Source organism: Gopherus flavomarginatus, chromosome 2 (genome assembly GCF_025201925.1).
Source record: "Gopherus flavomarginatus isolate rGopFla2 chromosome 2, rGopFla2.mat.asm, whole genome shotgun sequence".
NCBI classification, from domain to species: Eukaryota; Metazoa; Chordata; order Testudines; family Testudinidae; genus Gopherus; species Gopherus flavomarginatus.
In genome coordinates this window covers 160,107,877-160,123,878 of record NC_066618.1, presented here as the reverse complement: position 1 = coordinate 160,123,878, position 16,002 = coordinate 160,107,877, and the positions used below count along the sequence as shown (strand labels likewise).

The 16,002-nt window shown below is 45.9% G+C and overlaps 1 protein-coding gene across 6 annotated transcripts in view; it reads left to right on the top strand.

The window, feature by feature from the left end:
* The window catches only part of DOCK5 (dedicator of cytokinesis 5), a 151,415-nt gene that overhangs the window by 115,195 nt on the left and 20,218 nt on the right, over positions 1 to 16,002 (top strand). For 3 of the 6 annotated variants that reach the window (XM_050939814.1, XM_050939816.1, XM_050939818.1), the window contains 11 exons: positions 862 to 1,018; positions 3,072 to 3,112; positions 3,226 to 3,316; positions 5,522 to 5,641; positions 6,507 to 6,596; positions 7,420 to 7,524; positions 9,214 to 9,355; positions 11,916 to 11,997; positions 13,164 to 13,248; positions 14,083 to 14,169; positions 15,342 to 15,518. In XM_050939814.1, coding sequence (XP_050795771.1) covers positions 862 to 1,018; positions 3,072 to 3,112; positions 3,226 to 3,316; positions 5,522 to 5,641; positions 6,507 to 6,596; positions 7,420 to 7,524; positions 9,214 to 9,355; positions 11,916 to 11,997; positions 13,164 to 13,248; positions 14,083 to 14,169; positions 15,342 to 15,518 — 1,177 coding nt within the window. Of the gene's footprint in view, positions 1 to 861; positions 1,019 to 3,071; positions 3,113 to 3,225; positions 3,317 to 5,521; positions 5,642 to 6,506; positions 6,597 to 7,419; positions 7,525 to 9,213; positions 9,356 to 11,915; positions 11,998 to 13,163; positions 13,249 to 14,082; positions 14,170 to 15,341; positions 15,519 to 16,002 lie in introns of those variants that run through there. The other 3 variants (XM_050939815.1, XM_050939817.1, XM_050939819.1) reach the window with 3 other exon arrangements.

The window sequence follows — 16,002 nt, the reverse complement described above, 5'->3', positions numbered from 1 at the left end:
CGCTGGATCACCAGCGCTGGATCCTCTACACCCGAGACAAAACGGGAGTACGGCCAGCGCTGCAAACAGGGAGTTGCAGCGCTGGTGGTGCCCTGCAGATGTGTACACCTTCAAAGTTGCAGCGCTGTAACTCCCTCACCAGCGCTGCAACTTTCTGATGTAGACAAGCCCTCGGAAGAACACTTGGGGTATGGCTACATTTAGAATTTCAAAGCGCTGCCGTGGCAGCGCTTTGAAGTGTGAGTGTAGTCAGAGCGGCAGTGCTGGGAGAGAGCTCTCCCAGCGTTGCATGTAACCCACATCCCTTACGGGTGTAGCGTGCAGCGCTGGGAGCCGTGCTCCCAGCGCTGCTGCCCTGATTACACTGACGCTTTACAGCGCTGTATCTTGCAGCGCTCAGGGGGGTGTTTTTTCACACCCCAGTTGCAGCGCTCTAAAGTGTGAGTGTAGCCAAGGCCTCAGAAACCCTAATTCACTACTTCAGATGAATGAGTAACATAGAGCAGGTGCAACCCACAGTGATCTTAATATGAATTGGCTACTGCCAAGACAGACTGATTGGCTTAACATTTTACTTTTGTTGTTTTTTTGCATTACAGCAGCACCTACTGGCTCCAGATTAGGTCAGGGAGCCCTTGTGTTAGGTGCCGTATAGCTTCTAGCTTTCTGATGAGCAAAGCAGAGAAGCCAAAAGCCTCTATAATGAAGTTCCATGTGTCTCCATTAGAGCCTTTTGGCCCAGTGACTTAGGAATTATGGTAATAAAATTCTGTTAGTAGTAGAAGTACCATCCAGAACTTTAACAGACTCTCTCTTCTCTTCTGTATTTCTCTGTTCTTTCCTCGGGCAATATGCATTCAGCCTGCTGGAGTACTGCCGGAAGCACAAATACCTGTCGAGTTCTGGAGAAGTGTTTGCTTTGCTGGTCAGCAGCCTGCTAGAAAATCTCTTGGACTACAGGACCATCATGCATGACGAAAGCAAGGAGAACCGTATGAGCTGCACTGTCAATGTGCTGGTAGGAGGGGGAGGGCTCTGGTACTAATTGACTGACTTGCTTTTAACATTATAATCATTGGACAGACCTGGTATTTCCAGAGTGCAGGTGTCCAGCTTAGGGTACGTCTATACTACTCGCCGGATCGGTGGGTAGCATTCGATGTATCGGGAATTGATTTATTGCGTATCATCTGGACGCGATACATCGATCCGCTAATGGACGCCCATACTCCACCTCGGCAGTTGGAGTAAGTGGAGTCGATGGGGGTGCTGCGGCAGTCGACTTGCCGCTGTGAGGACGGCCAGGTAAGTCAAACTAAGATACTTTGACTTCAGCTACGTGAATACTGTAGCTGAAGTTGTGTATCTTAGTTCGAACCTCCCTGCTCGTGTAGCCCAGGCCTTAGCTTGCACCTGAGATTCACTCTGAAAATTGAGTCATTCCTGACTCTCCAGGAAAAAATAGGAGAACATGAAAGGTGGGAATCCTGAAGTCCAGATTAAATATCTTTCTAAAAGTCATATATTTTAATCAAGCCTTTCGGAGAAATTCTACAGCCTACAAATCCAGGAGGTCAGACTAGATGATCATAGTGGTCCCTTAGGCCATGTCTACACTTACAAGCTTACAGCGGTGCAGTGTACCGATACACCTGTGCCACAGTAAAAGTTCTCCTGAGTAGCCATGTTATGCCAATGGTACCTCTACCAGAGCTTGGGTACTCAGAAACAGCAGTGATCATAGAAAATTATAGGTTGAGGGAAGATAACCAAATGTTTTGAACCCCTGAAAAAAGATTCAGGATCAAATGTAGAGCTCTTAACCTCATTTGAACTGGATCATCTGTTCTTACTAACATTATTTGCAGAGATTGAAATGTTCTCATATACCACTTTATTACTCTGTTTCTAGCTAAAGTTGGGTGCAAAGCAAACTGTCAGTGACAAGCAGCTGCACACTTTAGAGTGGTTTGTCATCCAAAGTCAGATATAGATTTCATGGCTAACCCCCATTTCCATAATACAGCAAGTCCTGGATTCCTTATTGTCAGAAACTGAGGTGAGGATGGTGAGGCCCAGTGGGTGCAGCTAAGGGTCAGAGCTGGAATCAGGGGCGGCTCTAGGTATTTTGCCGCCCCAAGCATGGCACGCAGGCTGCCTCCGATGGCTTGCCTGCGGGAGGTCCCCGGTCTTGTGGATTTGACGGCACGCCTGCGGGAAGTCCGCCGAAGCTGCAGGACCAGAGGACTCTCTGCAGGCATGCTGCCATAGGCAACCTGCCTGCCGGCCTCACGGCGATCGGCAGAGCACCCCCTGTGGCTTGCCGCCCCAGGCACGCCCTTGGTGTGCTGGTGCCTGGAGCCGCCCCTGGCTGGAATCAGGAATCAAGAGTAGGGCTGGAACAAGGCAGGAGTAGGTCTTGGAGCGAGGCTGGAGCTGGCTGCGCCTGTGGAGTCTGTCACTATGAGGCAGAGGAGAGTTCTAAGTCATGAAGTGACGCTAAGAAGACTGAGCTGCTGTTTCTCCTGTGAGGCTTATATATGTGCTCTGAGAGTCACCAGACCAGCTCTTGGCCTGTGGATTGGCTGGGGCCTATCAGAAGAATGACTCATCCCTGCATGTGCCTTAGTTCAGGGACGACTTGTCACCTTGCACTTATCACTCCAAAATTGATAGGGGTTAGAAATTAAGCTTGGTTCTTTGACCCTCTCTCAGCTGCCAGTCTCTTCATGGGTTACAGAAGTGTGCCTGAGAGCCCACATGTCTTACAAGAGGAAGGTGCTTAGGCCATTAGCCTAGGACTTGGGAAATCTACATTCAACTCCTCTGCCACAGATTACCTGCATGATCTTGGTCAAGTCACTTAGCCTCTCTGTGCCTCAGTTCCCCATCTAGGGATGATAGCACTTCCCTACCTCACTGGAGTGTTGTGAGGATGAATATATTGAAGATTGTGAGGTGCTAAGATAAGTACCTAAGATTGATAGCCCTAAACAGGTAATTTGCCTGATACACTGTGAATTTTGTAGTTTTTACACCACCTTCATAACTGTGTGTTATTTTCTTGGCAGAATTTTTATAAGGAGAAGAAACGGGAGGACATATACATCAGGCAAGTTGGCTCCCTCCAGAATTGCATACAGAAATGTTTTATTCTCACTGCTTTTGGGCATGTCAGTACAGGAGCCTTCAGATCAAATCCCTGTTTGCTTCTAATTCGTCTAGGTATCTGTATAAACTCCGAGACCTACACAGGGACTGTGAGAACTTCACAGAGGCAGCATACACTCTGCTTCTCCATGCAGAACTCCTCAAGGTGATTCATTAGAGGCAATTTTAATATTTTTACAGAGTTTGGGGATTTTCAGGTTGACAAAGACAACCAAACAATGCGGGATAATAAATCTGTGTGATTTTTAACCTGAAGAGGCTGCCAAGGACCCAAAAAGTTTTGTAAGTTGCACATCAGGTATAAACTGGGTAGAAAACAGGTAGGTGATGAAAGCAGCAGAGTAATAACGGGGATTCCACAGCCTCCCTTGGTACCCTGTTCCAGTGCTTTTAACTATCCTTGGAGCTAGAATGTTTTCTTAGAATCGTGGGACTGGAAGGAACCCTGAGAGGTCATCTAGTCCAGTCCCCTGCACTCAAGGCAGGACTAACTATTATCTGGACCATCCCTAATATCCGACCTGAATCTCCCTTGCTGCAAACTGAGCCAGTTATTTCTTGCCTGATGGTTGAAGAACATGGAGAACAATTGATCACCGTCATGATACAGACCTTCCTTTCCAAAGTGCTCTGAGATCCACTGATGGGTATTGGATTTTTTATTTTAGTAGTCTCATTGGCTTCAGTATGACTGCTCATGTGACTAAAGGGTTGAGGATCAGCACACTGGTGTGAAAAATGAGTGTTACTTACCATTAATTGGGCATTCTGTGGGTATGGAGTTCAACCCTGGCATAGACAAGTGCCAGGTTGCACCTATCAACACCAGTGCTGAGTTACTTTCCAGGACCATTGGAGATAGTCCAGGGGTAAAATAAAGTGTATTGGGCATCCAGGGTACTGCTTACTCATAAACCTACCTGTTAATTTCTCTTGCTGCCACACCCCTTTCCTCCCACTTGTGTATCAATGAGGCCTTATCTACACACAGATGTGCCCTGATTTAATTAAACTGGTGCAAATTTCAGTGTGGATACTCTTATTTTGGCTTCAGAATGGCTTTTTGCTGTTTAGCTTGAACTTGTGCCAAAAAATCCTATCTTGAATTGAAATAAGAGCTTCCACACAGCCATTGGGCTTTGATTTGTTTAAAATGATACCTTAAATTAAAATTCAAGGTGCGGTGCTGCGTGTAGGCAAGCAATTATGTCTCTCTCTCTCTCTCTCTCTCTCTCTCACACACACACACACACACACACACACACACACACACACACACACACACACACACACACACACACACACACACACACACACACACGCAGTGGTTTAACTAAAGATGTGATTTTATACCAGTTTAGTTAAACCGGTGCAACTTTTGTGTGCGGACATGCTTACATCTATTTAAACTTCGCTTATGTCCGTTTAGTTTGCATCAGTAAATGTATAGGTGCTTAACCTGTATAACCAGTTTCAAACTGATATAAGAGTATCCACAAAACAGTTTGCACGAGTTTAACTAAGGTCTTGGCTACACTTGCAAGTTAGAGCTCATTAAAGCAGTCCCAAGCGCCCTAACTCCTGAGGTGTCCGTACTGGCAAGGCATGTATTGCACCTGGACTCTGCAGCTGGAGTGCTCCTGGTAATCCACCTCCACGAGAAGCATAACACTTGCTGCACCCTGGCTGAAACACTCCAGCCTCAGTGTGGATGAGAAGTTGCATTACTGCTCTGTGATTGGCCTCTGGAAATGTTCGGATTGCTACTGTTGTGAGTGTTTGGGGGGGGGGGGGAGGGGAAGAGGCGTCTGCTGCTGTCTGAACTTACAAGACAGCATGCTGACACATTCTCAGCCTCCCAAAACACACTGTCTCTCCCCCCAAGACACACAACACACTCCGTTACATTCCACACCCCACCCCACCCCATTTGAAAAGCACATTGCAGCCACTTGCACAGTGGGATAGCTACCACAATGCACTGCTTTTTGTGGCGTTGCAAGAGCTGCTAATGTGGCCATGCCAGTTCGCTTGCAGCTGACAGTGTAAAACACACGGTAGCGTTTTCCCTGCTGCGGTCTCCAAAGGCTGGTTTAACTCTCAGCGCTCTACATCTGCAAGTGTATCCAAGCCCTTGACTGGTTTTTAAATTGATATAAGTTAAACCAGTGCAACTTTGTGTGTAGACAAGGTCTTACTCCATTTTCTGACCATTTGTTGTTGTGGTGTAGCTTACACCTCCCCTTGCATTGCTGTTGAATTTGGTTCAGACACATCCACAGGAGTTGAACCCACTCACATTTGGCTGAACATATCCCAGTTCTTTTCAACTGTTTTTCCCTTTTCCCAGTGGTCCGATAAGCCATGTGCTCCCCATCTGCTGCAGAGGGACAGCTACTATGTTTATTCACAACAGGAACTCAAGGAAAAACTCTACCAAGAAATCATCTCTTTCTTCGACAAGGGCAAAGTGAGTCTCCCTGTGGATCTTGAGTGTCTCTTACAAACAAATTGATCTGGAAAGATGATAATGTAACAGACCTGTGTGAAAATCAAAAAGCTAGGATTTTTTTCAAAGGATTCAATTGAATTTCAATGGGAATTGGGTGCTTAACTCTCTTAGACTCCTTTGAAAATCCAGTGCCACATGTGAGCCAAAGGTCTGCATGATGCTGAGCACCCTCAACTTTAGAGTTAGCAGAATATCGGGGTGGGGGTCATTACAGTTGTTTTTCTTTTTCCTCTGACAAACATTTGTATCAAAATTTTGAATGGTGGGGGAAAAATTTGATCGATTGTACTGAGCTCCCATTAGCTGAATTCTTAACAGGTGGCTCCCCAATTCCTTCCCCCTGGTGAGCGTAATTGCCTTGGAAGAGTGGTTTCAGTTGGGGTGGCTACTCTTCAGGGTGTGTGCTGAGGAGAGGATTTGACCAGTAATATTTACAAGAAAATGCCTCATTGGTAAGAAGCAAAAAGACTCAGGATTGAGGCAGCATGGTCCAGTGGATCACTAGACGTGAGTCAGAAGACCTGGGCTCCTTTGTCATACTATCTGACCTTGGGCATGTCACTTCTCCTCTCAGTGCCTCAGTTTGCCCATCAGGGCTAGTGATACTGACCTTTCATTGTAAATCACTTTGAGATCTACAGATGAAAAGTGCTATAGAACATAGTCAGAAATATAGTCCGTATAGTGTGACACTCTCTGGAATGTCAGATGTTTTAACAAAAAACTACTTGTAGTCAGTAAAATTTCTTATTTACCTATGGTAGGTAATGAATGCTTTTATAATAAATGTTCTTTTTATTATTGTTTTGTTTCTTTCCTGGAGATGTGGGAGAAAGCAATCCAGCTAAGCAAAGAGTTGGCTGACATGTATGAGAACAAAGTCTTTGATTACGAGGGGCTTAGTAATCTTTTGGTAAGGTCCCTTTTTCTAGCTTGGGTTGGGCTGCTGCATGTTTAAATGGATGTTGCTGGGTAGTTCAGGTTTTCATTTGTGTAAAGATTTTTTGCAAAGCTTAATATTAAAGAGAAATATTTTCATGCCTGCTTTTTTTAAACTTTCTTTTGCCATGAACATACATGAACAGAATATACCATAGTTTAAATTATACAGGTGTTTTACCCTCCTTTACACTAATAAATTAACATTTCTATACAAGTATAATACATTTTGCTCATAACTTTAAAACTATTTCTACATATCTCACTAGCTTATTTTTGCCGTAGCACCTGGCAAGCCGCGCTCATGGACAGGACACCATTGCGCCTACACAGAACAAAGAGATGGGTTCCTGTCCTAGAAAGCTTACTGTCTTATTTAACCTGCAAAAATATAACCAGCGGCCGTTTGTGTCCCTGCTCCACTTCTGCCTATGCCTGGATGTTTGACCCCATTTTGTTTGGGCGGCCTCATATCATGTTTATTTTGTAATATCTGTGAAGACAGTGCAGTCACAAAAATTGTAGCATTGATCTAGTGCATGAGAACCAGGAAGCGACATTGACTATGACCAAAACCAGTCCCTATGTCAGTGAAGTACAAGAGTGCTAACACAGGATAAGCAAACATTAAATTGATGGTTTTTTATAATTCTTTTGGATTTAACAGTCTAAGTAATATTTCATAGATGTGTTGCTAACAGTACAGGGTGAGAAAACGACCTTGTAAATATGCCTGACAATGTCTCAGTGAGCTCAGAAATGAACACATCCAGGGTTTTCTTTTCCTTTTTCCCCAGAAAAAACGAGCCATGTTTTATGAGAATATTATGAAGGCAATGAGACCTCAGCCCGAGTATTTTGCTGTTGGGTATTATGGGATGGGTTTCCCCTCATTCCTCCGGGTAAGACTCCTGCACGTGCTCAGACATTCTAGTGATGGGTTCTATAGGAAACCCTAGAGATGAGATATCAGAGCTTTCTAGAGGATTTTGATGCCAAATACCTATGAATTGACCATCGAAATCACTTCAGTGGTATGAAAATCTCACTCAAAACGGAAATGGCCTGAATTCTCAATTACACTCAGGCCCCTTGGCTCTAGTATAAATGAGATTTCAGGACAGCTTGTTGTCCCCAGTCTGCTGGGTGATCCATGTGGTCTTATATGGGCGTCGAGGGAATCTTCCATATGTTTGTGTTCTCCATAGTGTCTTAACTGCTTATCCCAGTGATCTTCATTGTGACAGTGGGTTTTTTCTTGTAAATAATTGACCCCATGTGCCTCCAGACTGAATCGGTCTAATCCAAGGATATGGATCACTTCACTTCAGAACGTTAGTGAGACTCTATCCCTCCCGGATGCACTGTAATGCAAAGATGCTTCCTGTTCAGGGTCTTAGGCGCCTACTTCCCCTTTGCCCAGTGGGTGCTTGACCCCTGCCCTGCCTGTTCTTGCCCCTGCACTGCCCTCGTCCCGCCTCCCTTACACCCCCTTCCCTCAAGTCCCTGCCTCTTCTCCACCTCCTCCCCTGAGCATGCCACGCCCCCGCTCCTCCCACTCCCTCCAGGAAAGTCCAAAGAGCTGCCAAACAGCTGTTAAGTGGGGGGGGGGAGGGGAGGACTGGGAACATGGCGCTCTTGGGGGAGGAGAAGACGTCGAGGAGGGGGCGGGGGGAGCTTGACTGCCAGTGGGTGCAGAGCACCCGCAAATTTTTCCCAGTGAGTGCTCCAGCCCCAGAGCACCTACAGAGTCGGCGCCTATGTTCAGGGTTGCATTAGTGCTGGATCCACACTGGCTATCATTTGTAAAGCCAGCCAGCATGAGTCAGAGGGGCAGGGTGCAACGTGTTCTGAAATGTTCCAGCCAATGCATTTTAAAAAGAAAAGAGGGGTGGTTGACACAAACATTTACATTTCACGCTGGGATGCCTTTGAAACTATTTGCCCTAAATGGAAACCAAGCTTATTAATACCAATTACCTGGAGTGGGACTGGATGGCATAGGGTATTGCCAATGGGAGACTTTCATTTCTAGGTCACCACTTTGAATCCAGCTCGTTGATCAAAAGTCATCACTGGTGGCCTGTGTGTCATGAGTTGGTGTCAGTCCAGTACTTAATGGCCACATTGCAGAACCACTGATCCAGTTGGCCAAATGATCAGCAGTCTCTGCGAGAGGCTAGAGATGGAATGGATCATGGACTTGCACATGCTTTCTTACCTTTAAAGGGGTCCCTCCAGCTGAGGCATGCCAAGCTCTGTTGGAGGAGCTTGTTCTGCTGATGTCTATCAAATCTAGTTAATCAGAAAGTCTCCAGATGTGTCATTCTGAAATTTCCTGTCTTGAACCATGGTCACTTGAGCTTTTGGGGAGTAGTTTATCCACTAGACCATGTATGATGGAGGGATTAGTGGGTGAGGTTCTCTGGCCTATATTGTGCATGTGATCAGACTAGATGGTCAGATTTGACAACTGTAATCGTCTAATCTATTAATGAATTCATAAATAAAACACATCTTGGCATAAATTTAAACCACCCAGATTGCAGCCCTAGTCGTGTCTAATTCTCTTTTCTTCTTTCTGCCCGCAGAATAAAATCTTTATCTACCGTGGCAAGGAGTATGAACGGAGGGAAGACTTCAATCTGAAATTGCTCACCCAGTTTCCAAACGCTGAGAAGATGACCAGCACTACCCCTCCAGGAGAAGAGATCAAGTCTTCCCCTAAACAGTGTATCTTTTAGCTATTGTTTGGTTTGACATATTCAAGCCCTACTTCCTGTGCTTGAAGTGGCAGAATCTGTCATGCTGGTACTTTTTCTGCACAACATGTAATTAGACTGCAGAACTCATTGCCACAGTATGTTTTTGAGGTCAAGGACTTAGCAAAATTCAAAGAGGGATCAGACTTCTATATGGATGACATAGAACTAGAATAATTACAATGCTAAAAAATGAATAGGGCTATAAAACCTCATGCTTCAGAATTTAAACCAGTCTGTTAGAAGTTAAGATGACACTTCTGTGGGGGTCAGATTATTCCCCAGCTACTCACTCTGGGGTTTCTTGCACCTACCTAGCAAGTGGCTCTGGTCACTGTTGGAGACAAGACACTGGACTAGATAGACCATGGGTCTGATCCATTCTGGCATAAAAGAGGTGAAAGTGGGGAACAAAGAGGAGCCATGTCTCATCTCTTCTGGACAGTGCAATTTATTGGCAGTCATGAGGAATCTGATTATTTCCTCCCAGAAGTTAATACTTTTAATTTTTGTAATCATTGTAAGTGCTGATGAAAGGTGCCAGGTTCATAGCCCTGGAGATTGATTTCCGCCTCTTTATGCTGGAGTAACTCAGTCAACAACAACAGCATAAAACTGATGCAACAGAGTGGAGAATCAGGCTCAAGACTTCTCTTTGCTAACAGTAAGGGTGATTAACAAATGCCCAAGGGAAGTGGTGGATTCTCTTGGTGTCTTCAAGACCCAGATGCCTTTCTGGAAGTTGTGCTTTAGTCAAACACAAATTACTGGGCTCAGCGCAGAGATAGGTTAGTGAAATTCTCTGGTCTTTGTCAGACAGGAAGTCAGACCAATGATTTTTAATTTCCTTAAAAATCTGTGAAGTTCTCCACAGTAAAGACAGAGCTCAGGCAGCTTCCCCTGCACACATCAACCCGACCAGCTATCCACTTAGAAAAATTCATGCAAGACCAAACTTGGTATCAAAATTGCCTCCTTCATTTCTGCTGTTTCAGCTGCTTCCTTTGCATCTGTTTGTGTTTGCACTAACATTTTGGCCAGGGATAGGCCTGAGCTGCACAACATGGCTGCAGATGCGAACTCTTCCCAAAGTTCGGGGATGTTTGGGTGCAGGGCTTTGGCTTGGTCCATTATAAAAAGGAGCAGCTGCATTGTTTGGATCTGGTACAGGTCCATTTCTGTCTCTTATTAAATCCATTTGAAAGGCCAGGCAATACTATTGCTCCAAGTACACTGTTACCACAGATAGGTTGATGATTCTGTGGGTAGTTCAATGTCAAGCTTTTTTAATTTTTGTTTGAAATCCTGCTTCTTTCAGGCCCTTTAAAAATGTTAACAGAAGCCATATCCTCCCTCCCTCCCACTCTCTCTCTCTATTAAAATAGCTTCTTGCCCTTTTATGGTTGTTTCACAAAAGGAACTCAAAGTGTGTTACCAGACCTTCATTAAACCTTGCAACACCTCAGTGAGATAAGGAATATACAGGGAATTACATCAACCACCGTTGAAATGCAGCCAGTTCTGGGGAGGAGCAAAGCAGCTGATCAACAGCAATATTAGATGACAGGGCCAGATTATGTGTCTTCCTTTTCATTCAGGGTTTTACTTTTGGGGCGACTTCAGTAGAACAGAACAATGGCCCAAAATACTCCAGTAACACAAATCTAAAGTGTTGTGTTTTAGGCCACTATTGTAGACCACGGTATTATTATTTATTTAATCTCTATCATATCTCACTGGTGCAAGAGCTGGGGTGAGAAACACCTCTTCACGGTTTTAAGAAAACAACAGCCTATGTTTGTTAGGTAGCTTTATCAAAGTCTGTTTTATGGCCGAGAGCTTTGAAGTGGGCTCCTTATTGTTCAATGTACTTAGAAGGTCTTGAAGTAAGTACGTAACACCCCACTCTCCTCCAAAACACACATGCCTCTATGGAGTTGGGACTAGACGCCTGTACTCTGAGTAAGTCTGCACTGCAGCTCAGAGCAAGCCTCCTGACCCAGGTGGGACACAGTCTCTTACTAGGAGTGCTCAAGCTATCCTGCCAAAAATAGCGGTGTGGCTGTTGCAGTTTGGGCTGGAGCTCCCTGGTGGTGGGGTGGGCTTGAGAGCCTGAGCTCCAGCCTGAGCCACAATGTCCACATTGCTATTTTAGCACCATCACGCCAGTGCCACAAGTCTGTCTACCCAGCTGAGAGGCTCACTCCCAGCCAAACTGTAGACATACTCCTTGTCTCCAAAGCACGTGTCTGTAACACTCAAGGGAAACTACATTATCTGGAGGTAGTAGCAGCAGATCCCTTTGGCTCTTTGTGTACCAGTTCTTAGAGGGTGATGTGCACACACACACTGTTACACTCGGTCTTGTTAATGAACAATGTGTATTCTTTAGATGTCATGACAACAGCGCAAGGGACACGCGGCTTGTTCAGAAATCTGACACTGAAGAAAATGAGAAGGATTTTCCCTTCCTTCTTTTAGTCTCCCCTCAGAGATCCTGGCGTTTTCCATCCTTAACAGGAATCCCTCAGATGTGCAGTGCTTTATAGTGAAGCCTGTGATGAACCTGCCACCCAACTATAAAGACAAGCCTGTTCCGGAGCAGATCCTAAAGTAACTTCCTTTCCTTTTCTTGTTCTCTCTTGGGAAAGCTGAGGGGGTTATCAAGGGCACCAACGCCAATTTAGCCCACCTGAGCTGTGGTTTTCCTAGACATACGCGTGGAAACGTAAAAGCTCCGCATTTGCCACTGGCCAGTGATTATGATGCCAGAATATTTTCATTTCAAAGCATAGGCATCTGGGGAGGAGATGAATGTTGAGTTTTTAATGGAGTTCATTGCGTTTCCCTGAGCTCAGCCAGCATGATCTCCCTGTATGAATTCACTCGCCGCTGGTTCTAAACTAACCATGTTTAAACACGCTTGTGTACAGCCCCAGAGCCTTCCAGTCCTACCTGCCCTATTATGGTAGCTAGTGGCAGTCATCCTGCAGGATGAGTGGGAATTCCAAAGTTCCTTGATTGTTACAGAGTTGTGATATAATGAGGAGGGCACTGGGAGTTGTCGTGCCCACATGGTCCAGAAGATTGTGTTTACAAACATGTAACCATAGGCGCTGACTCCATGGGGAAAAATTGGTGGGTGCTCTGCACCCACCGGCAGCCAAGCGCCCCCCCCCAGTTCACCTTTGCCTCCACCCCTGAGCACGCCGCATCCCCACTTCTCCCACGCTTGCTACCACGAAACAGCTGTTCTGTGGCATAGCAAGCTGTGGGGCAGGGAGGAGGGAGAACGTGGCGTGCTCAGGGAAGGAGGTGGGGATTTGGGGAAGGGGTCCAATAGAGGCAGTGACGGGGCAAAGTAGGGGTGAGGACTTTGGGGAAGGGGTTGGAATGGGGGCAGCAGGGGGCATGAGCACCCACCGGTGCCAGGAGAAGTTGGCACCTATGCATGTAAGAGCTGTGTTTTAAATCTGGTAGGCACAGGACATCCTGATCTTCCACCCCCACCCTTGACAGCAGGACCCACCTGGTGAGGAGAGCTGCTACCTAATCTCCCGACCAGTAATGGCATTGCAGGACAGAATAGAGGATACTCACAACTTGATCCTCATCTCCCCAGGGCTAAGGTATAGGCAGAATGCGGCTTTTGGCAGTATGCACAGGGGAGAATAAATTGTAGACCATGGCTGGGCCACAACCATGTTTCAACATAGCTATTTTTGGAAAAGAACCAAAGGAGGAGGAGAAACCCCACCATTTATTGTGTTCTTCCTCAGCTACTACCGAGCCAATGAGGTTCAGCAGTTCACATATTCCCGGCCGTTTAGGAAAGGAGAAAAAGATCCGGAGAATGAATTTGCGGTGAGTCCTTCACTTTCTGTTCAAAAGGCCTTGATTCTTTAAGCAGTGAGGAAACTTCTCTTTGTGCATTGTCTTTTTCTTCCTTTCAAAGGGTCCTGTCACCTTGGTACCTACCGAAGCACCAAACAGTGATATGAAAATCAACAGATCTAGAACAGGTTCCTCATCTCCCCAGCTGTAGCAATGGGGTTTGATTGATTAAACGTGGGAGAAACCAAGAACTGGGCCTGATACTGTGATCTGAACACGTAGCTGGGGGTCCTGCCATTTAAAATTCTCTTACCCAATAGCCCAAGATGGGTCTCCAGCAGCATCCCTGTGGAGTGCAAATGTGTGATTGGAGTTTGTGGTGGGTGTGATTATGTATGAGGGAGTCAAACCCAAACCCATAATAAAGCATCAGTAAAGATCACAGCACTTTGAATTTAATCCAGCAATTGAATGAGTGTAGCATGTTTGCATCTGTTTTTGTTGCTTTCGAGAAGAGCTGTCGCTGCTATGTAGCGGCTATGCTTGATGTGACGCGCTGCCTCAATGAGTTGTATCCCCCTCTAGGGGCTGGTCCACATAGAGGATAACAACCTATTATTGCTACTAGCTAATGGACTTACTCTGTTAGCTTTAATGGTAGGAAGCTGTGCTTTGCTGCCGAATGGCCTGGGTTCTACCCCTGTTGTTGACCTGTCATGATCACATGGAAGTCATTTAATCAGCCCAGTGAGTTCCAACAGTCTGGTCTAGAGGTGCTGGAAGCCTGGCTTTGAGCCCTAAAACATGTGGGAGTTGAATTGCAATGTTTTCCTTATGACTTTGCCTTTTTAATTCCCCGACCAGACCATGTGGATTGAAAGAATGACCTACACAACTGCCTACACGTTCCCAGGCATCCTCAAGTGGTTTGAAGCCAAACAGATTACAACGGTGAGTCCTTGGAAGAGGTGGATTCCAGTAAAGGGACTTTACATGTCAATATCTGGTCAACATTAGGCTTTTGCTGGATCAGACCTTTGGCCCATCATGTCTGATGTGCTGACTCCAGCAATGGCCAATACCTCATATTTCAGAGGAAGGAAACCCTCCTACCTTCTATAATGCACCTGGCTCTTTGAACAGTGAAAAAGGGAACCCCACCAAATGCAAAATAAGTTCCAGGTTAATTGTACGGTGCTATGGCCCAGTGCACCTCTATTTCAAGCCCACCATACATGGTGATAGGGAGGGGCCAAGTTCACCAAAAACACATTTTGTGTGCTTCAGTCCCATTGAAATCATGGGGATTTAAATAAGTGCTTGAAGTTAACCACACACTTAAGTGCTTTGCTGAATTTGGGTCTGGTTCCAGATTTCTGTAGGTTATTGGCATGAGAAACAGTCTTTCTTAAAGATATGGTGAATGGGGCCCCTGTGCAAGTAGAAAGAATGAATCCTCTGTGTGTCAAGTTCCGGGCTGTTTTTTAATGTGTCCATCACTTCGTGTCTTCATTGCATATTATCACTGCCTTCTCTAGCAGGTTGAAAGCTACATAGAGCAGGGGACAGTCTTAGACAGAAGCAGTTGTTGGGGCTCCTGCTCTTTTGGGGGCCCCAAGGTTCTGGGCTGACTTGAGAACACACAGGTTAACCTGATCTTCCCCTCTTTCCAACATACTCTGGCAGCAGATCCCACAGGGTGGGGAGAGCTGCTGCCTAATCTCCCACTCCAGCAATGGTATTGCAGGACCTGAGTGGGAGACACACACAGCTTGATCCTCATCGCCCCTACTGGCAGTAGCATCAGATCAAGAGGAAATGACTCTGAATGACTGATCTCTGCTCTCCCATTGGCAGCAGGACACACACAGGGAGGAAGTGGGGAAAGCTGCTGCCCAATCTCCCACTCCTGCTCGACTGGAAGGAAGGTGGTACTTGTACCAATCTCCCATTCTAGCAGCAGAATTGGATCAGGAAGCCACTCGGAATCCCTTTTTCTGCTCTGCTCTTGGTTTGAGGCCCAGGCCTGTGCTATGATGTGTGAAAATTCACGGGCAGGATGGCGAGAGTTTCCAGAGAGGGTCAGCGAGGGATTTCTCAGTCTTCTCTTCGTTACCGTTCAGGAGGAGATCAGCCCTTTGCAGAATGCCATCGAAACCATGGAGCTGACCAATGAGAAGATCAGCAACAGCGTCCAACAGCACGCCTGGGACCGGTCCCTGCCTGTGCACCCGCTCTCCATGCTGCTGAATGGCATTGTGGACCCTGCAGTCATGGGGGGATACACCAACTATGAAAAGGTCAGCTGGCTCCATGTAGGGCTCATCTCTTGTCTAAGGTGTTGACTTTGGAGTGGAAGGATGGTTTTACAGCTAAAGCACTGACCTGGGGCTCTGGGTTTAATTCCTGGGCAAGTCGCTAAAGGCATTTAGGTACTTAACAGGATTTTCAAAAGTAGGTGCCTAAGTAGCTTTTAAAAATCTGGCCCTTAATCTCTCAATATCTAAAATGAGGAAGGTACTTACTTCCCTTCTTTCTCTCACCACTGTTCTAATCTGTTTAGATTCTAGGCACAATAGAAAGAACAAAAGCAGAGGAAGGATGGTCTAGTGGTTAGGGTGCTAGTCTGGGAATGAAGAGAAATGGGTTCAGTTCCCTTCTCTGCCACAAACTTGGGCAAATCACATAGTTGCTCTGTGTCTCAGTTCTCCATCTGTATAATGGGAACAACAATACTTCCCTACATCACAGGGCTTTTGCGAGGATAAATATATAAAAGATAGT